The sequence below is a fragment of the Ipomoea nil genome, unplaced genomic scaffold (assembly GCF_001879475.1).
Source record: "Ipomoea nil cultivar Tokyo-kokei standard unplaced genomic scaffold, Asagao_1.1 scaffold1259, whole genome shotgun sequence".
NCBI lineage: Eukaryota > Viridiplantae > Streptophyta > Magnoliopsida > Solanales > Convolvulaceae > Ipomoea > Ipomoea nil.
The window spans coordinates 396401-417393 of NW_017617687.1; the positions used below are offsets into that span (position 1 = coordinate 396401).

A 20993-nucleotide genomic window follows, 5' to 3' on the forward strand; every position below is an offset into this window, starting at 1 on the left:
ACTTTATGTATATAAATAATATACTTTTTAATTTATTTGTGGTCCACACAGCTGTGTAAATCATGGTCCATAGAATAATGATCCTCTCACTTCTTCCAAGTCTAATAGTCTTCCCTCCATGTCTTGTGGGCTTTCCTCTTTTCAAGTCAAATAGTTTGTGGGCCTAGGACCCATGACTCCATCAATATCCATTATATTTCATTTTACTCTTACACGACGTTAGGTTGGAGGGAATTTAAATTTCATTCACATTTAATTCCCACCTAATCCCAAAGGCCACTAAATTCCTTAGTTTGCTTGGAAGGAATTACAATTCCATTGGATTGCAATTCCCTCATTTTCATGGAATTAAAATCTCATTCCCCCCTGGATTTTAATTCCATGGATTTTAGGAAGAAAAAAAAAAGATAATCATGATACAAAATTACCTCTCCCTTTTTTAACTTAATTGATGCCTACAACAACAATAGGCATTTTGGACTTTATACTACTTATTCCCTTTCAATTCCCATGTATACCAAACATTGGAATTGAAATTCTCAGTAATTATATTCCTGTAAACCAAATACTAGAATTTAAATTCCCACTTTATTCCCAGTAATTCATCTCCAATGGAATTGCAATTCATTTTCCACGTAATTCCCTCCCTCCAACCAAACGCAACGTTAAGGTGTGCTTGAAATCAGGAAAATGACTCGTGGAAAATGTTTTTTGAAAAATGAGTCATTTTCCAGAAAACATTTTCATTTCCAATGTTTGGTTGCATTTTAAAAAATTGTCTTGGTGTGTTTGGTTCATTTTTCTGAAAAATGAGCAGAATTGTAAAACAAAACATTTTAATTGTTTTGTTTAGAATATAATAACATTTATAATAATAATAATAATATAAATTGTGGTTGTGGTAGTGGTAGTAGTAGTAGTATTGGGGTGGTGGGGTGGCGGTGGGGTGGCGGTGATTGCGATGGAGGTCGTGGTGGTGGCGGCGGCTGTGGTAGTGTGATAGTGGTGGTGGTGGAAGTTTTTAAGTGTGTGTGGATCCAGTAAAATTACTTCCCAAAAAAAAAAAAAAAAGAGAGAATTTATTTTCAAGGAAAACAAAGACAATTTCCGTTTGACCAGGAGTTGTTTTCTTTAACTTTAATTTTTCACCATTTACCAAACATTAGAAATCCAAAATATGTTTTCCATAAATAATTTTTCAGGTTTTTAAAGACACTCTTATTCAATATATGATATGATATGACATTAGTATTGAATTTAGGATTGCATTTTTCTTTGTTATAGTGTATTCTAAAAATGGATACAATGCCTATCTCATATGAATTAATGTGGATGGTTACTTCGTGAAAAGTATAACTTGGAGTGATGTAATAATACTATTAACTATAAGGCCTGCAGGATATGGGTTTTGGGTCCATTACTGTCAATGAATTTGGCCAAGAAACATGCACAGGTACATTGGTTGTTTAGTACACAGTAATACACTATATGAACATTCACTCATTACATCCAGTGTGTAGATATACATGTATTTATACGTATTTCCAGTCGTATACCATCACAATCTTGTAGAGAGAGAAAAAGTGGTGAGGAATTCAATACTCTAATTTTGATGCATGTAAATGCAAGAGAGAGAAACGCATAAACACAAAAACCGTGAGAGATAACTCTCTATCTCTTCTTCTTCCTCTTCTTCCCCAGTTGAAGGCTTGAAGCTGGAAAAGAAAAGGCAAGCTTTTATTGTTCTAATACAATAGCATGGAATCATAATATGTGTGTATATATGCATTGTTCCAAATATTTTTCTTGGATTTTCTTGATACTAAAGGGTGATAAAGTTTCGATTTTCTTTTCCATTTTTTGATAATCTCTGCATGTAATTCATAACTGGACCTCTTTCTTCTTTGTGTTTCTTTTGCATTTTTGGCTAGGTTTTTTCTGGAGATTCTTGATTTATCTATCTTAATCAAATTGCATTTTGTTTTCTTTTCATAGTTCTCTTCAATCTTCCACTAATGAAGCTGCAAGTCCCTATTTGGAGATTCTTGATTTATTAGCATTGCAGTTTTGGGTAGATTGCTTCTAAAAGTTGCTCTTGAATTGATGGGAATCTCCCTTATGTAATTTTAATGACTTGTAATTATAATATCACAATCCTAAAGCTGCTTTAATTTGGGGAAGAATTTCTGTTTCTCCTGTAATGCAGTTGAGGGAATTTTCTTCAGGCCAAGATCAATTTTGGCCTTATTATTATTTATTATTACTGTATTTCAGAGTTGGGAATTATTGGATTTTCTTGATATAGGTGGAATATCAGGTTAAGGGGGGTGTGTGATGTGTGGTTTTAGGGATGATGCTGAGGAAGCGTAGTAGATCAGAGCAGAAAGCTGAGCACTTGATGTCTGATACCAATTCTCATTCTGATGATTTTGTTTTGGAGCATAAAAACAACTCCTTTTGCAATATTCCGGGGTTGTTTCTTGGGTTTAATCGAAAGGGTTCAGAATCTGGTTCACTCAGCAGCCCGACTTGTACACTGGATTTGAGGGTCTTCTCGAGTTTTGCCAATCGCTTTAAGTTTCGAAGGTCATCGAATGAGGGGAGCCAGAAACCTTGGGATTGTAGTAAGGTGGGCCTGAGCATTATAGGTTCTCTTGATGATGAGTTGGAGCAGATGGGGAAAACGTCGCCACGATCTGAGAGCAAAAGTATTGTTTTTGGACCACAAATGCAGAGTTTTCAAATGCATTTTGGTTCTTTTGAGACAGTTTGTGCCCAGACTAAGCCACCGGGTTTTGAAAAGAGCGGTTCTTCTGATGTTTTGTTTGTAAGTGGAGATTCCCCATTGTATCAAGATTCATTTGGTGATATTCGTTCTTGCTCACCGGATTCTGGACAGTCTGGATCACAGCTATCTTGTTCCAACTCCAACTCCGAATTGATCTCTAGCAGTTTGGTTTTTGAGAAAGGAATGAACCCAGAAGTCAGCTCAAAACCCGCTTCTTCTATTTCAGCAATTGAAATCCAGCGTTCAGAGTATTATACGTGTGTGAAAACCCACAGTCCCTATCCTAAGGTTACTCATATTTTTGGGGATTGCATTTTAGAATGGCCCAACCACGAGCTCACCGATTCCTCTAAGAAGGGTGAAAAAGGGATTGAGTTACCAATGGCAATGGGGACTAGTGACGGTTTCAAAAACCGTACTGCATACCCCTCGAGTGATTTCTTAAGCTTCTGTCATCACTGCAAGAAAGAATTGGATGGTGAAGATATTTACATTTACAGGTCTGCCAAAACATGCCATTCTACATTTGTATATGTATGAACCAATTAATTGTTATTTTAAGGCGGCACTTTACTTGTTGATGTTGTGCAGAGGTGAGAAAGCATTTTGCAGCTCTTCTTGCCGTTCAGAGGAGATTTTGATTGACGACGATGATGAAGGTTCTGAGAAGACAAACTTTGGTGATGAATTTCCTCAGAATGGGTTGTTGTTCATTGCAATATAGGATACCAGTTATCATCTTTTATCTAAGATCTGTTCTATGTGCATCTTTCTGTAGGCACTGATGGATATGATGTTACCTAAGATCATAGTGCTTTGTTTCTCATGGTCTTGGTGTTTACATATTGTACATGCAGTAGAGTTTCTAAATGAGAAAGAGGGGTAGTAGCCCACACTTGTGGCTCTCCATTTTGTCATACCACTACTTGGTCAATTGTTATATCACCCAATCTTTTCTTTTTTTCATTAATAATGAATATAAATGTGGTTATGAAATATGAATACACCCATGTAGTTTATAACCCAATCTTTTTTTTTAATTAATTAATTTATTTATTTTAATTGAGCTCTTAAAATTGGGGACTGTGTAACAACATAACAGCACATAGCCAGGGCTTACCCTCCCTGTAAAGAGAGAAATTAGGAATTTGATATATTCTCACTATGGATTGAGTCTATGTTACTGATATAACCAAACAATTTTTTTTTAAACTACATTTCTAACATACTAAAAATATAATATTTGTGTATTAAAATGTACAATATTTGATAGGGTATAAAAAATAATATACTTTTACAGAGATCCATGAATAATGATTGATATAATTATTACATCTCTTATGATCATAACAATTCTACTAGAAATTATTGTTCCCCGGACGGATATATTACACTACTGTTATTGTGTGGATCATAGTCCACACAGCTATATGGACCATACTGATAGTGTTATTCGCAATCTAGTGATTAAGTTTTTAACATGAAAAGGGACTCGATTTTACCAATCAGGTTTCACCAATCGAGAGATTGGATTTTTAATGAGATCTAGTGATCAAGTCTTACCAATTAAGAGATTGGATTTATTCACAGTCTAGGGACCAATATTGATATTACTTATCATAAGTGGGAACGCTTTTCCCCATGCCCTCTACTCGGGCTAATAGGTAGTAGCTAGTTTGAGCTTGGTCAAACCCTGACCTACGTTACCTGGTTTCAAGATCGTTCTTAGCCGATCACGTTTGGTTAGTTTTGATTACCACGTTAATCATTATGATGGGGTTTAACCGAAATGATTTGAACGGGGTGTTTTTCCCCTTTTATGCTTGGTTTACGAACTGAGAGTCCCAAGTGGAGGGGCGTTTGGAGACCTGGAGGTCTAACGATAATAAGACCGGGAAGGTCATTATGCTCGGGAAGTGACCCGATCGGGTTCACGGTGTCGGTGCTCGGGACGCCAACCTGACCGTACTTATGGTAACAATGGTCGATTTGCCTACCTTGTAGGACTTTAGAGATTACGATGTCTAAATTAACCGATCGAGGGATCAGATTTCGATATGATGAAGATCAGAGATTGAATGTGATTGGACTTTTAACATGATCTCGTGATCTAATTTACCAATCAAGATATTGGATTTACAAGGGGTGAAAGACCGACCTAGTGGGCTCAGTTGTCTACTTTGTAGGGCTTATGCCGAGATCTCATCCCGGGCTAAGGGTATTGATGGTGGTAATACCGATCTAACCGGGCTTAATTGCCTACTTCGTAGAGCTTATGCCGATATATAGTCCCGGGGCTGGAGTGCCAGTGGTGGCAATACCAACCTAACCGGGCGTAATACACTACTATTCTATGTACAATTTACAAAGCAAATTAAAAGATTTTACAAGTTCTAAAAAAAATTCTGCTTCAGTTGGTCGTAGCTTCAAATATGTGGGCTCAAGTACTCCCAACGCCCTATAACCGGGCAAATTGGTCTGAGGACCTTTAAAACGGGCACCTTACTCCTGAAATGGGCACCATACTCCAACCGCCCTACAACCAGGCAAATCAGTCCGAGGACCTTTGAAACGAGCACCTTACTCCTAAAATGGGCACTTTATTCCCAATGCCATACAACCGGGCAAATCGTTTCGAGGACCTTTGAAACAAGCACCTTACTCCCAACGTCCTATAACTAGGAAAATCGGTCCGATGACCTTTGAAACGGCACCTTACCCTCGAAATGGGCACCTTATTCGCAACGCCCTACAACCGGACAAATCGGTCCGAGGACCTTTGAAACGGACACCTTACTCTCGAAATGGGCACCTTACTCTCAATGCCCTATAACTGGGCAAATTGGTCCGAGGACCTTTGAAACGGGCACCTTACTCCCAACGTCTGTTTTTAACCGACCAAAGTTGCCTACTTCGTAGGGCTTATGCCGAGATCTTGATCCTGGGTTTAGGGTGCCGGTGACAGAAATACCGAACTTAGTACATTTAATTTTTGCTATTACAATTTTCTAAGTGCAAGGCTAAAACCTATACAAATTACAATCTAACTGTGACAACCCAAAATTTTATTTTACAAATTCGATTTTAAGAAATTCCAAAATAGCCATTTTTCACTCTATAAAAATTTTTGAGATAAATTTGGTGTTTGAATAAATTATTTTGGGTTACATTTTAAATGAATTCAACACAGGAACTTATTTTAATTCAAAAATCCTAAATTTTTGGTTACATTGCGTACCAAGTTTTTTATCCAAAAGTCAATCTGAGTGAAACCAGAAAGGAACCTTTGAAACCTGAACCAAGTGTTTTAATTAGAACTATCTTTTAGAAAATCTATTTTGACCCCAATTTATTCAAAAATCATCTTTCTAGATTATGGTTCATGATGCAAGGTGAACACTACATTGTTATTTTACAAATTTACCCCAAACCCTAACTATAAAGAATAGTATTCTTCCCTTGCTTCACTATTCACTCCAAGAAAATCTGCAGCTCTCTCGTGTCTCTCTTTACACCCCCCCCCCCCCCCTATCATCTTCTTCTTCTTCTTCATTTTTCTTCTCTCATTTCCTTTGGTTAGCTTATTTCTAAGATGAGATTATTGATAAAGAAGAAGACCTAGCTTGAGGTTGGAGATGGAAGAATTCATTTTTCTTCTCCCATTTCCTTTGGTTAGCTTATTTCTAAGATGAGATTATTGATAAAGAAGAAGACCTAACTTGAGGTTGGAGATGGAAGAATTCATTTTTCTTCTCCCATTTCCTTTGGTTAGCTTATTTCTAAGATGTGATTATTGATAAAGAAGAAGACATAGCTTGAGGTTGGAGATGGAAGAATTCTTGAGGTTGAAGCTTGAGGTAGCTTATTTCTAAGAATGAGATTATTGGTAAAGAAGAAGACCTAGCTTGAGGTTGGAGATGGAAGAATTCTTGAGGAAGTAGGTAGCTTATTTCTAAGATGAGATTATTGGTAAAGAAGAAGATCTAGCTTGAGGTTAGGTGAATCTAGTATTTTGTCCTAAGTTAGGTGTTGCTGATATGCTGTGTGATTTTGGTTAAGAGAAGGAAAATAGAGAGTAGCAGAAACCTTGTCTAACAGTCAAGATCCGTTAGCTTGGGAAAATTGTTTAAGGTGGGATTTGAACCCCTAACCCCCTATTTAATAATCAAAGCCTCTTCCACTTAAACAACTTCAACCTTTAAGAAATTATCTTGGAGTATATATTATATTATTTGGGCTTGAAGGTTTTATTTATATTTAAAAGTATTTTTATAGAAAATCATAAATATGTTGAGAAAGATTTGAATTACCAAAAGCTATGATTTGCCAAGAAAACTCTATTTCAAGAATTATATATATGAGTATATATGTTTTGAGAAATGTTATACTTGATTTTGAGAATATATACATATATAACTATGTATGAGATATATATTTGATCACAAAGATATTTGAAACTTATTCTATTATTTTCCTAAAACTACTCAGTTAGTAACATCGTATATTACCTAAGAGCTTTTGATCTATAAAGTGTATAACCCCATGGTCCGTGTGTTGCTCCCTGTGCAGTGGCCGGACCCTTGCGGCTCAGCTACATGTCGTTTCGGACCAGGTGTCACAGGCCCTTGTGGCTCGGTACCTCGGGGCTGTCTTGACGCACATTTGGGCTTTGATTTCGTTGAATTTGGATTAGAAATGAGCATGTTATAGTAGAATTTTGTGATGGAATGCTTCACATGAATGTTGTCTGAGTTCTCTGTTTTTGGGATTTGCTTGCCTTTGCCTTCCTGATGATATTTGAGTAGTTGAATAGAGAAGCATGAACACTTTGTGAATAAGAGTTGATAGAAAAGCATGAGCCTAAATGTTTGGTTTTCGCTAGCAAAGCATGCCTAAAGTATTTACAATAAATTGTTGAAGTTCACTGCCAAGTTCATAATGTTGAGTATGTTTACTGTGAGTATATTTTTGAGTTCAAGTAGCATGCTAACTACTTGCTAAGTGTATTTTAGAAGATTTGTTAAGTTCTGAGTTGCAAGCATGATTATTAAATTGTTGAGTTTCACAACGAATAGAAAGTAGAAGCATGTGGTTACAGTAAATGCCATTTTGAGTATATCATGTTTTAAAAGTGCATAAGTGGCCAACGTGAGCCTAAATATTATTTTCCAAAAATCTCATTCCACATAGAGCATCTTTATCTTGTCTTTTAAGAATGAGTTCAGAAGTATGTGCATGTCTTTTTGCATAAGTTAAATGTTACATATATGAGATGCATGAGCGATATATCTATATATATCTATGGTTAGGAAAACCTTGTTTTGGAGGACCTGTTTGGACTACGTCCACTCGGAAGAAAGAAATGGACATTGCGGTCCAAATATATGTAACGCGGCATATTCCCACGTTACGAGGTTGGAAACTGCCCGCCAGGCTTGAAATCCTGGTTAGGGGGTGTGCACGCTAAAAGTTCGATACCTGATTCCACAGAGATGAGTACGTTTAGAACCAAGAGAGTGGTTCGGTGGATGAGCTTGAGTATAGGTCGGCTAGAAGCCGTACCGCGATAGGTTCATTCACGCTACGGTGAAGTTCCTACCTCATCGATTAGTAAAGAAAGCAAGCGAGTCATTGCGACTCCAAGAAAGCGAGTCATTGCGACTCTAAGAAAAGAAAGCAAGCGAGTCCTAGTGGCTCTAAGAGACCTCCACAGAAAAGTATTCTATTTTACAAACGAGTGTATATGTATACTTATAGTATTGCACGAGATTGCATAATGAGAATGTTGCACTAGATTGCATGATGAGAATGTTTGCACTATATTGCATAATGAGATTGAATAGCCGAGATTGCATTTTGAGCATGATTGCTTTAGTTGCATTTTGATGTCTTATATATCTAGTTTGCATGTTGAGAACTTGAAAGCATGATAATATTTTCGTATTGATTGATAGTATGCAATTGCTTGATAGCATGAGTTCGTTATGAGGAGTTTTGCTATGAGAAATATGTGTTGGAGTGATTATGTTAATGAGTTATTTATCGTTGAAGCATGCCTGTTGATATTATAGGTTGCGAGCATATAGAAAGTCTGTAGTTTATCTTAAAGTTGTCTAAGTGTTGAGATTGCTTGATTTGAGAATGTGAGCAAATGTTTTTCCAATGTATATACTGTAGTACTTTACAGGGTTGAGTGTGGTTATACTTAGCTTCGTGCTAACGGGTGTTTTATACTTGTCTACTTGTTGTTTTGCAAAACCCCTTTCAGGTGGGCCCAGCATTTGAGAGTTGATCGAGTTAGACTAGCTTAGTAGATCTAGTAGTCTAAACTCTTTTTATTATTATGATGTTTTGATGATGGATTGTAGACCTATGCTACCTATGGTTGGTGATAGACATCGGGGTGTTTTTCCCCTTGTGACTTTAAATTAAGTAATTTAAATGTTAGTTTGATTTAATGACTTAGTTTTTCCCCTTGTTTATCCGCTGCTTAGTTTTTCTTATTTTGGTTTTAGAACTGTAAATAAGTTTAAGAAAAGTGGGGTGTTACACTAACATTACAAAAATTTTATAAATTCTAAAATTTTCCTCCAATGTTTCACAGACTGCTAGCCATCACTTTGCTTTTGCTGTGTGGAATAACAAAATTTTAGAGAGCTGCCACCACCCCCTTCCACAAACCAGTAGTTTTTTTTTTTTGTTGAAACCAAAACGAAACAAACTGCATTAACAACTCAGTAATTCAGCAATACAGGCGGGCGGGGAAGAAACCCACGAACCTAGGACAGACAAAGAACCAGTTGCCCGTGCAAGCACATGAGCTACGTGATTCGCTGACCTCTTGACATGGCGAACAGAAACGTTCCCAATGTCCCTATCAATAGTACGACATTACTTAACAACTAAACCAACATATGAAAAGGCTAAAAAATGAGAAGTAAAAGCATGACAAAAATTTAAACAATCTGATTCTACAATAATATTATTATGCTCGAGCTCCTTTATCCAAGCTAAGGCTTCTTTCAAGCCTAACGCGTCTGCCAACAAAGAATAAAGAATCACGATCACACCCTAGACGGGCACTTTTGGCTGCTACGAAATGACCCCGATGATCCCGAATAAGCGCTCCATAACCTGCATCGTCATCAAAGATCGCTACATCAATATTACACTTTAGAGAGAGATGAGGTGGAGGGATCAAGACAAAGGATTATTGTTTGGCACTACAATCACAGGCGTACTATAAGTTGCATGCCAACCAACAAGCAAGCCCTGGACTTGCATTTGCAAGCCCTCCACCGTCCACTTACCCTCTCTCCACACCTTCTCATTACACATACACCACATAACCAAACAACAGCCATATGCACAGGACGGTCCATATTTGACAAACACAAAATAGATTCCATAAATTCAGATAGGGACTTCCCTTGTTGGACATCACTCTCACCCCAGACCTGACGAGCCACCTCGCATTCACAAAAGATGTGTTCGGTCGTCTCATTAGCATTAGCACACAACGAACAATCACCGCCAATCCAAACTCGTTTCGTCTTTAGGATCTCCTGGACTGGTACAATGTTATGTGCGCACCTCCAAAGTAAATTTTGCACTTTAGGAGGCACTGGAAGCTTCCATATCTTTTCCCATGTAGTGAACGATAGGTTAGGATCAGTGACCATGGTGTTGGTAGTGAGAAGATATGGTAACCGTGCTTCACTAAATACATGCATCTAATATTTCCCTTCTACCGCTAAGTATCTTTCAAATGATGCGATATAGGCGTTGCTAGGATTCTTTGCACATCAGTAACATCAAACAAGTCTCGAATAATTTCCTCATCCTAGTTACCATGCTCATCTAACAAACCACTAACCTGGGCATCCTTTAAATCCTCAATACATGAAGTAAAAAGGGTTGGGTTAGCTGAATCAGCAAGCCATGACCAACCCCAAATTTGTGTATCATTCCTGTCACCAATGGTACGAGCAACACCTAATTTAAGAAGCTATTGACCCGCAAGAATACTTCTCTAAATATAGCTTGGATTATTACCTAGATGAGCATCCAAAAAATTACACATTAGAAAATACTTGGCTTTCAAAAGTTTACACACTAAAGAATCTAGGTTAATCATTAACTGCCAACCCTGCTTGGCCAAAAGAGCAATATTAAATTCACGTAACCTTTTAAAACCCATACCTCCACACTTTTTGGGTGTGCTTAACCGTGCCCAGCTTAACCAATGAATACCCTTATGACGACCGCCTCCACTACTTCACCAATATCGATTCATAATCTTCTTAATTGTATCACAAACTTGGTTTGGCAACAAAAATACAGACATCGTAAAAATACCATATCACTGTTGGAACCGTTGGTAGAAAACAAATAATAATCAAATAAAATAAGATTATTATTTTCTGGAAAGAAAGGGAAGGAAATATAGAGAAAATTTGGCTCGTGTTTGGTGTTGGGTTTTTGCAAGAGTCAAGCGAGCACTCTTTCCTTAAAACCTTATTTGCCACATCCCAAAGATGCTAGGAGCGTTGTGGCCTAGGCTTCCCAGGATAAAACTTGCTATGATTCAATGTTTGAGCATTCAAACAAAGAATCCGGTGAGCAAGACAAGGTTTTGAACACAGTAGGCTTAGAAAGAGAAGGAGTAGAAGTAGAAATTTTGAGGCTTGAAAAACTCTAAGTTTCGTGTAGAGTGCTTGTGCTCTTGTGTGTAAAAATCTGCTTCTCACTGCCTCTCTTATATAGGGTGAAGGAGCCAATAACTTTTAATAAGGCACTTTAAGGCACCCCCCACTACACCTGGTAACAGCAACCGTTACCATGGATTTCAATTGAAAAACTTCCCACTGGAAGTTTCGGCCATGGTGCCTTGTCTTGTAGTTTCGGCCCACTTGGCCATGATGGTCGAAACTTAAATGGCAGCTTGTAGTGGCATTGTGTTGGAAAAATGTTCCGAAGTTTTCCTAATCTCCGAACGACATTCGTGCCTGCACGAGCTCGGGCTTGAATCAAACCTTTGTCAATCTCGTCTAGTTGAAATTTGATTTGCACTCTATGCTATACAATTCTACAAGCTTCAAAAGAGCTCTTGTATATAAGGGGGGAAAATCCTCTTTCCAAACCAATGTGGGACAAAAGCTCACTTTTTCCCATCATTTTCCAACTCAAATGGGTCTACTTTGATAATCAATATCTCATTCACCAATTATACGTTTTGAGCGTACAATATATCGATCTCTTCATCTCACTACGAAGAATCCGAATCCACTTTGACCCGACCCAAATCGGAAGTGGACCCCACTGATAATTGTACCACAAAATAGCCACTTAACATGCCATTTTATGTCATTTTAAGCTATTTTTTTTAACAATCACAAGCTTCATATGGTATTGCCCTTTGTTGCAAATTTACATATCAACTTCAGTTTGAATAGCCTTCTCAACATCACTTCGTAATCGCTGCATTTCATCCATAACTTCGTACTTCATCTTCTTCAACTCTAATTCAATTTGCATATTCAAATCAGCTTCAAGCTCTTCATCTTTGCATAATACACTTTTCTACATACAATACCCACAACCAGCTTCCTGGAAAAATTCAACCATTCAAGAAATTCATAAATTTGAAAGCAATGAAAAATTAAAAAATCTAGACAAATTTTTAAAACAATAACCTAAAAAAATTTAAAACAATTACTCATAAAATTTTAAAATCTAAAAATTACATAATCTTCTGTCCAAAGAAATGATTCATCGAAATTGAGACTGAACCTCAACCTGTGCTCGAGAGATAGCTGTTTCCCTTTTCATAAAACAGAAAAAAAAAGACAGTCCCCCTTACTTGTACCTTTCACCGTTGACACCCAAAAAATTATTGTCCATTGTCTCGTGATACACATAGTGGTGATTTCAATCCACAACGGCAATACAAGGATGTCTCATATTGTAAATTTGGTCTCAACTTTGGGGGAGATTTTGGTGAACCACTCTAAGAAGAAGTTGCCATCTCCAAGAGTAGAAAAGATGAGACTGACGTAGGAAAAGAAGAAGAAGAAGGATGAGAAGAAGAGGTTGAAGAATCTGTGTAGAAAGATGAAGAAACTATGTCGATTTCATCGTGAAGAGCACATGGACGATTACGTTTATAAATCCATTCTTTTTGTTTTTGTTTAAAACAATTTTTTTTACGGCAATTAAAAAAAATAATTATATTGCTCAGTTAGAGGAATTTACAGACAATTACAGGGAAGTAACCGGTCATAAGGCGTCAATGACTTAAAATGAAGAGTTTGTGTGTTTAATTGCAACACTTGAAAGTTTAAAGGCCTAATTGATTCCTTGCATAAAGTTCAAAGGCCTATTTAACACTTTTTTCAAGTTTAAGTGTAAAGTGTTGATTTTTCAAAAAAAAAAAAAAAGTGTAAAGTGTTGGTATATAATACGGAAAGGCTAAAAACGGTGGGTGAAACAGGTACAGAGTTTCGGGCCCGGGTCTGCCCGTCACTCCAAAGTCCCATCCCGGATCTCTTTAGCGGTTTCCAAATTTCCCATTTCGGATTTCTCCTCTATGCTCCAGCTGTTCAAGCGTTTGGCAACCGTAGGCAAGGAAGCTGTACTTTCCTTCTCCTCTTCCTCCTCGTGTCTCTCTCTCTCCCTCTCCATTTCATTCCGGAAATCACAGGAATCCTTGCTACTTCCTCGCCAGCAATTGCTTGGTAGTAGCTCCGCTTTCTCCTGCTGCGTTCGATCTCTCGAAAATTTTAAGGTTTTTGGCGGTTGTGGATCTGGGATAACATCGTTGGAGTTATTAGAATTCGGGATCAACAACGAGAGATCTACTTATTCCCGATTGATTTGTCAAATTGCGTGCCTGGAGCCCTAATTTTTCGAGGTTTGGTGATTATACTTTGATAATTTGGCGGCGTTTTATGGTAATTTAGAGGTTTTAAATTGAAATGATGCTACCGAAAGCTGCGAGTGCGTCGGTTCGGGATCGAACTCATGAGTTTCATAGCATAGCAGAGCGGGTGAAGAAATCCTTTTCGTCGGCGCAGAATGGGGCGAGTAGTAGTGCAAGCAGCAGTAGATTAGACCAGAGGTCCATGGTAGCCATGCAGTCCGAGTTCAATAAAAAGGCGTCGAAAATCGGGTTCGGTATACACCAGACGTCGCAGAAGCTCTCTAAGCTTGCAAAATGTAAGTGATGAATCATGCTTAACCCAATTTCTAAGGTCGGAATTCCACCCTACTATTTTAGTGTTCTCTTATGCTATGTGATTCAAGCTAATTGGAAAAATGACACGCTGTTGATTTTGATTCTAAGTGTAGTGCACAATTAAGAGTTCGGCAACAGTATAGTATTGACAATAATGTGAATGTAACTGTCATGAATCTCTTAGCTCATTTATGCTAACAATATGTTAGTGGATTGGATGCGTGGTGTAAGATCCTAGTGAATTGTAGTCTAGTAAACATTACTTCTTTTAACTCTGTTGAACAGCTCTGTTCTACCTCTATGATCTGCTTTTACTATGCATGGGAAAGCATATTGGACTTTGAATTTCTTATTGGAAACTAGTGAAGATCTGAATGTTGGAAAAAACAAATTCAATCTTTGAAGATTCTCCCACAAACCTTTGCTTGGGTCAGATTTTATACTTGTAAAATAACTCAGATGTTCATTCCTGTTTTTTTTTTTTGAAAAAGGATTCCTGCTTGTATATTCTAGAGATTGAGGCTCTCTCTGTTGTTCTTTATTATTATTATTATTCCCCTAAAAGAAATCATGGTCTGTTCATATTACATAAGAGAATGTTAAAAGTATTTAGGAATACATTTGAAGGGGATTGGGGCTGGGAAGAATAGTTGATTTCCATCTTAAGAATTATTATATTGATGTCATTGAGTTAATAATGCACACTTCGTTGCATTGCAGTGGCAAAAAGAACCTCTGTTTTTGATGACCCAACCACAGAGATTCAAGAACTGACTGCAGTTATCAAGCAAGATATTACTGCACTGAACTCCGCTGTAGTTGATCTTCAGCTTCTATCTAATTCACGTAATGAAAGTGGTAATAGTGACACCACTACCCATTCAACCACAGTTGTAGATGACTTAAAGAACCGCTTGATGAGTGCCACAAAGGAGTTTAAGGATGTCCTAACCATGCGTACAGAGGTGAGCACTGATGATATTGCCTTATGGCTTTATGATTAGATTCTTTCTTTTTCCGGATATTTTGGATTTCTGTGGGTAAAATCAACTCTTCAATTATTCATTTTTTACTGAATGCAACATAGTGTTTCCTAATGCTATTATCATTTGGTTAATGTTCAATAAATATTCTTTGGCTTTTGGCAGAATTTGAAAGTTCATGAAAACAGAAGACAGTTGTTTTCTTCTACTGCTTCAAAGGATTCCTCAAATCCATTTGTTCGCCAGCGTCCATTAGCTGCCAAATCTGCTGCTGGTACTTCTAGCCCTTCTCCTCCTCCATGGGCTAATGAGTCAAAATCTTCTTCTCAGCTATTCCCAAGGTAAGGTTACTTGTTTATGATGCTTCTTTTAGTCAATTATGAGAATCATGAAGCTCTTGCTCATTCTAATTTTACTGTAATCAATTAGTTTTTAACAGGAGAAATTAACTTATAGTGAATCCTATCTTTCTCTTAGGTGTTCTATGTCTTTAGTAACTTGTAAAGAAAAATCTCATGTCCAAACAGTTATCTGTGTTCTAATATTCCTTTTTTGTTTTTCAATAAAAATGGCCATAGCCAGGGGAAACAGTGTGACAGAATCTCTAATTTGTGACTTTTAGATGAGGGGTTTAAGATCAAACACAAATTTTTGCTTTAAAATTTATTTAGTAGATAACCAAAATGAAGAATAAAGAGGGGGATAGATCCAGGTAGATTAAGAAGAAACAATATTGTATGCATTGTTTAATGTATACAACTTTAATAGTCATCTACCAAAACTGTATTATTCACAAAATGCAATGCCAAGGTGTTGTATGACTTGTATCTGAATTGAAATATGCAGTAATTCTTTTTGTGTTGCATCTTTGATCTTTCTTTCATGTCTTCATACTTTTTCAGTAAGTTGATTAGTTAATGATAATGCTAATAAACTTGGAGAAAATGTTGTTAACATATCATTTGACTGCAGTTATTGGTCTTGGCTTTGTGCATGTTCTACCTAAACAACCATTTAGCTTTCTATTTATAAATAATCCATATCCAAAATGTATAATTTCTCATAAAGTATACAGGTTATATTTTTCCAATTTCTTCCAGAGTGGGCTTAATTTTTTGTTTTTGTTTTTCTATTTTCTTTTAGTTTGTTGCTTTCCTTCCCTCTTTTCTTCTCTTGTTTTCAGATAAAATAATAATCGCTCTAATAAATGAAAAGTTCAAAAAGAATAAAAGATTGAGACAAATTCATGCTCAGAATTCATTTGGTATTGTAATTTGTTCCTGTTTTTCATATATTTGTTGACCCTTGATTCATAGCAGTATCAGATTTTTTTTTTTTTTTTTTTTTTTTTTTTTTTTTTTTTTTTTTTTTTTTTTTTTTTCTGGTTAAAGGATACATCTTCAAATGAACTGTTAGAAACTGAGATTGGGGCTAGGCTTGCTCAATTGGATTATAATGCACATGGGCCAAACCACACTAAAAGATTGAATCCAACCAATTATCTAGTCTAACCCATGACCTTATAAACCTGTATATTCTCTCTTATTTTATCAATGTGGGACTCTTAACATGAACCTTATTATTATTAGTATTACTACTACAACTACTTTATTTTGATTAGTAAGTGAACCTTATTTTTGGTTTTCTAAACTTGTCTAGCAGGAAACAAAATGATGGTGAAAGTCAACCCTTACTGCCACAGCAACAGCAACAGCAACAACAACAAATGGTTCCCCTGCAAGACACCTACATGCAAAGTAGAGCTGAAGCTCTTCAAAATGTGGAGGCTACAATACATGAGCTTGGCAGTATTTTTAATCAACTGGCCACGTTAGTTTCTCAACAAGGAGAGATAGCAATCAGGTACACATTGATGTTTTTTGCCTAATAGTGTTATGTGGTATACTGCAATCTGGTTCACATTGACATTTTTGGGTTTAGTGTACATAGTATAAAATTAGCTTTCTGGAGTCTACCTGATCATGCATCAACAAGAAGAGAGAAACAATAAACCAATAGTAACTGGATTAGAAACCAGGAAACTCAAGATGCAATAGCAAGAATGAAGGAAAGACTACCTTATTAATTCTGTTCAGATTTTAGTTTGTGGCCAGATAACAGTTATGTACTTTTGGATTTTGATGGGTAAGTGTAATGGAATTCTGTAATGTGATTTAATAATGAAAACACTAACTTTTGGTAGCAAAGGAAGATAATCCAACCATTTTACTAATAACATGGAAAACAGTGTATAATGAACTTGGTTATGGTTGTAACAAGTAAAAGTTCTTGTAGCTTCATGGATAGTCTGTTTCTGTTTGTTGAAAATTTAATTTTCCTGTTTTCTTGTCTGTTTGAGGAAGTAATACCAGAGAGGAAGTCTATTTCTCATAATCAAGCTCATTAAACTTTTTTTTTTTCTCCGACTTATCAGCAAAACCAAAGGATTTGTCTTCCTTCTGCCAAAAGGAGAAAAACGTGTAGTCTGTTTCTGCTTGTTTGAATTTATTCTTCCTGTTCTTGTCTTTTTGTGGGGTGATGACAAAGATGTAGAAAATATATAAACTTGTCTTGAGTGAACTGAACTATAACTAGAGCAAAGTAATATGAATAATTAGAAGCAACTTAGAGCAGGAGTAGGACCAACATGAATCCATTTTTACCCAGGCCCGGTGCAATCTGCAAGCCTGCTGTCTTTATTGACTTGTTAGTTGTTAGTGTTCAAAGAATACCTTTTTTAAGCACTAAGCAGAAATCATTTTTCTTGGCTACATCTCTTGTAACTAATGTGAACTCATAATTGAAAAGATACATTGAAGAAGCTCTGCACGTCGTTTCTTTGTCCCACACTACAAACTACTTAATTACCATGTTGTCATAATTGTTTGAACAATCTTGTGAATGAAACCGAAACCTGTATACCAGTACAGGGTTCAAGGCTCATCTTTTCTCATTGCTATTTTTTCTTGAATCATAATGAAAATCTATTTACAAAGTACTACTCCTTCCGTTCCAAATTCGTTGTTCTAGTTACTGTTAAAAACACATTTCCACTTTTTAACTTCTCTTAGGAAAGGTAATGTGAGAAAGTGGAATTGTTTATGGTGTTTATTTTTTATGAAAGTGGACAATATTTTGGGACATATAGAAAAAGAAATGTGGATAACAAATTTGGATTGAAGGGAGTATATTTTAAATGCAACATCAATAACAAATTGCCCTACTATTTCAGGATTGATGAGAATATGGATGACACACTGGCAAATGTGGAAGGGGCACAAGGAGCTTTACTCAAGTATCTCAACAGCATCTCATCTAATAGGTGGCTGATGATTAAGATATTCTTTGTGTTGATTTTCTTCCTCATGATTTTCCTTTTCTTTGTGGCATAGTAAGAATGGCAAATATAGTGAACTGGCAATATATTGAAACAAGAAAATCATGCATTGTGAAGATCCTTTTTTTTTTTTTTTTTTTTTTTTTAATACCTTAATCATAAGAATTTTGGTATTTGCAGACATTTTCTGTCATATATGTTTCTTTGACTTGTGAAACATATTACTATCATCTTTTGGGCTTATATTTGAAACTGACCATACGGAGTAATTTTGTTCATTGTAAGTGAAGCATATTTTAAGGTGGATAGGATGCAAGCATAGAGAACTTTTTAAGGGATGACAGTGGGGAGTATTCTCTTTGACCCCAACCCGATCTCTATCCCTGTTTCTGTTTGGGAATAGAATTTTTTTTTCCCATATTGGTAAGTGGTATTTGCCTACTCCATATAGTCACGCTGTTTCTGGTAATAGAAAATATTTCCCATCTTGGTATTTGTTAACACCATATAGTCAAATTAGTAGTTTAATATAAATTTTAATATTCAAGTAATAAATAAATAAATAAATATTAAATTTTTAATTTAAATTGCCAAATTTAATTTGCTACGAATTTCAATTTTAATGTTTGGTATACATGGGAATTGAAAGGAAATAACTAGTATAAAGTTTAAAATGCACATTATTATTATTATTATTATTATTATTATTATTATTAGAGAAAATTGCATATTTGGTCCCTGAGTTATTCTGACTCAGTCCTTGAGTTATGATTATATCTATTTTTAGTCTTTCAGTTATGAACGAAGTGTCGCATTCGGTGTGTCGCATTCGGTTCCTGACTGTTAAAACTGATGAAAGATGGTAAAGTAGGAAATTCACATTTTATCACATTTTATTTTTCTTATATCAAAACTACTTTCATTCGGTTCCTGACGGTTAAAACTGATGGAAGATGGTAAAGTAGGAAATTCACATTTTGTTTTCCTTATATCAAAACTACTTTCACAACATTATTTCATTTTTGTATAACAAACTTAAGACTTAGCACAAAAAAACTCTATAAATGAACCCTAGAGCCTCGCGGACCACGTCAGTCGCCACCATAATAGGGTTGCTAATACGCTATACGCCATCGACACGCCGCGCTAACCTCCAGCCTCGCTGCATGTAATGGACTTAGGGGTAGAATGATAGAAATTGAAGGTAGAAGAGAGGAAATTAGGGTTTAGAAGGGATAGAAGAAGAAGAAAAGAGATGACATTTGTATTAAATTTCAGCATAAAAACTCCCATCCTTCTTACAGTAGCTAAATACAAGCTAAGGCTAACAAAATCCCACAATTCAGCTCTCTACAACTAACTGACGCACATCTGGAATTGAGGATGCAAAACGACGTCGCTGGAAGGGATCAACTGCTGCCCTGCAACTGCCCAGTCCTACGTCGTCGTTTCAATTTATTCTCACCAACGAATTAACGGCTGCTCAGACGACATCGTTTAGGCATGTTCTTAACTGCTGTATAACTAGGCTTCATCTGCTTCACTTCTTCCATTTGCCCTTACACTTGGAGCCATTACACTGCATCTGTGATTTGTTTGCTTCCTTCAAAACAGAGGTCTTAGAAGAATAAAAAGCTGTGAGAAAACAGTTCAGTTGTTTTTTTCTTTTTTCGAGCTGTGATTTAGAGAAACAAAACAATTAGTAAGGTCTTCTATTGCTGACTTGAGAATTTCCAAAATGGCTAAACAAGAATTAGTTGTTAGAAGAGTGACCTCTAGTTAGGGACATGAGATTTTTGACGGGAGGTGAATCATATAGCATATAGTTTTGATACTGTACAGTGTCTTGAAGTTCTGGCCTGTTATTTTCAACATTGATTTCTCATTTCACTACGATTATTGAGGGTCATGATAACATTGATTTCTAGGTGGTTTCGTGATGTGCCAGTTGTGGATGATATTTCTTCTGCAAACCTGCTGTTGGTTTCTAAAATTTTCTGGATCAATGTTGATTACTGTGGTTAGTATGTGTTTGGGTCAGCATGGTAGTTTTGGTGGTTTGAAATGAAACAAATACCATATTCATTGTCTTGTTTATAAAGAAGAGAGTACTAGGTTCATAATGTTTGCACGCCAAGGTCGCTAGTACGCTGCATGCCATCGACTCGCCACTCTAGCCTCCAACCTCGCCGCAGTTGTGATTTGTTTTCTTCCTTCAAAAAAGAAAAACAAACAAACAAAAGTTTGCGGGGCCCGCCAACCTGCGTGGGGGCAGGCTAGGGTTGCATGAATCTTAGCCCGCGGGCTTGCACCCGGCCCGCAAAACCCCCCAGAAATTAGGCCCGTGGTGGGGAAGGCCGGCACGCTTTGACAGTATTAATAACATGGATGAGCGGGAGATTTTACAAAACAATTTGAAACATTTTCTCTCGAAAAAACCTACTCTCCTTCCTCCAAATATTATGTGTTCTAACCAGTATTCTTGTTCACCGGACTTATTTGTTTGACTTCTCAAACATAAAGTCTAATTCGTTTCATCTTGAGAAACCTAGGTTACAACACTCCTACCACCTAAAGGAGGTAGCAAATAAGGTTTTAAGGAGAGTGGGAGTATCACATGACTCGAACTTAAACCGTAACGTTTTCATT

The 20993-nt window shown here is 36.6% G+C and overlaps 2 protein-coding genes and 1 long non-coding RNA gene across 6 annotated transcripts; all 3 read left to right on the plus strand.

The window, feature by feature from the left end:
* The first annotated feature begins 1604 nt into the window (after positions 1-1604).
* LOC109184342 lies at positions 1605-3614 on the plus strand. Of its 3 annotated transcripts, none has more exons than XM_019334338.1 (3): positions 1605-1729; positions 2318-3288; positions 3380-3614. In XM_019334338.1, the coding sequence occupies exons 2-3, from the start codon at positions 2351-2353 to the stop codon at positions 3510-3512; spliced, it is 1071 nt and encodes a 356-aa protein (XP_019189883.1). In that variant the 5' UTR covers positions 1605-1729; positions 2318-2350; the 3' UTR covers positions 3513-3614. The 3 variants fall into 3 exon arrangements, with proteins under 3 accessions (XP_019189883.1, XP_019189885.1, XP_019189884.1); XM_019334340.1 differs by having other exon boundaries at positions 2349-3288; XM_019334339.1 differs by lacking the exon at positions 1605-1729 and having other exon boundaries at positions 1968-3288.
* A 3043-nt stretch (positions 3615-6657) lies between these two features.
* On the plus strand, positions 6658-7375 carry LOC109184390. Its single transcript, XR_002054770.1, has 3 exons — positions 6658-6729; positions 6776-6781; positions 7358-7375. It is a non-coding gene; the product is annotated as an uncharacterized LOC109184390 (long non-coding RNA).
* A 5892-nt stretch (positions 7376-13267) lies between these two features.
* On the plus strand, positions 13268-18622 carry LOC109184388 (syntaxin-32-like). Of its 2 annotated transcripts, none has more exons than XM_019334387.1 (5): positions 13268-14005; positions 14745-14989; positions 15173-15348; positions 16667-16870; positions 18240-18622. In XM_019334387.1, the coding sequence occupies exons 1-5, from the start codon at positions 13765-13767 to the stop codon at positions 18397-18399; spliced, it is 1026 nt and encodes a 341-aa protein (XP_019189932.1). In that variant the 5' UTR covers positions 13268-13764; the 3' UTR covers positions 18400-18622. The 2 variants fall into 2 exon arrangements, with proteins under 2 accessions (XP_019189932.1, XP_019189934.1); XM_019334389.1 differs by having other exon boundaries at positions 13269-14005; positions 16670-16870.
* The last annotated feature ends 2371 nt before the right edge of the window (positions 18623-20993 follow it).

Excerpts from the sequence above, each read along its gene's own strand:
- LOC109184342 (XM_019334338.1), top strand. The coding sequence starts at position 2,351 with ATGATGCTGAGGAAGCGTAGTAGATCAGAGCAGAAAGCTGAGCACTTG. Across the intron at positions 3,289-3,379 it reads GAAGATATTTACATTTACAG|AGGTGAGAAAGCATTTTGCA; the intron begins GTCTGCCAAAAC and ends GATGTTGTGCAG.
- LOC109184388 (XM_019334387.1), top strand. The coding sequence starts at position 13,765 with ATGATGCTACCGAAAGCTGCGAGTGCGTCGGTTCGGGATCGAACTCAT. Across the intron at positions 14,006-14,744 it reads GCTCTCTAAGCTTGCAAAAT|TGGCAAAAAGAACCTCTGTT; the intron begins GTAAGTGATGAA and ends GTTGCATTGCAG. Across the intron at positions 15,349-16,666 it reads TCTTCTCAGCTATTCCCAAG|CAGGAAACAAAATGATGGTG; the intron begins GTAAGGTTACTT and ends AAACTTGTCTAG.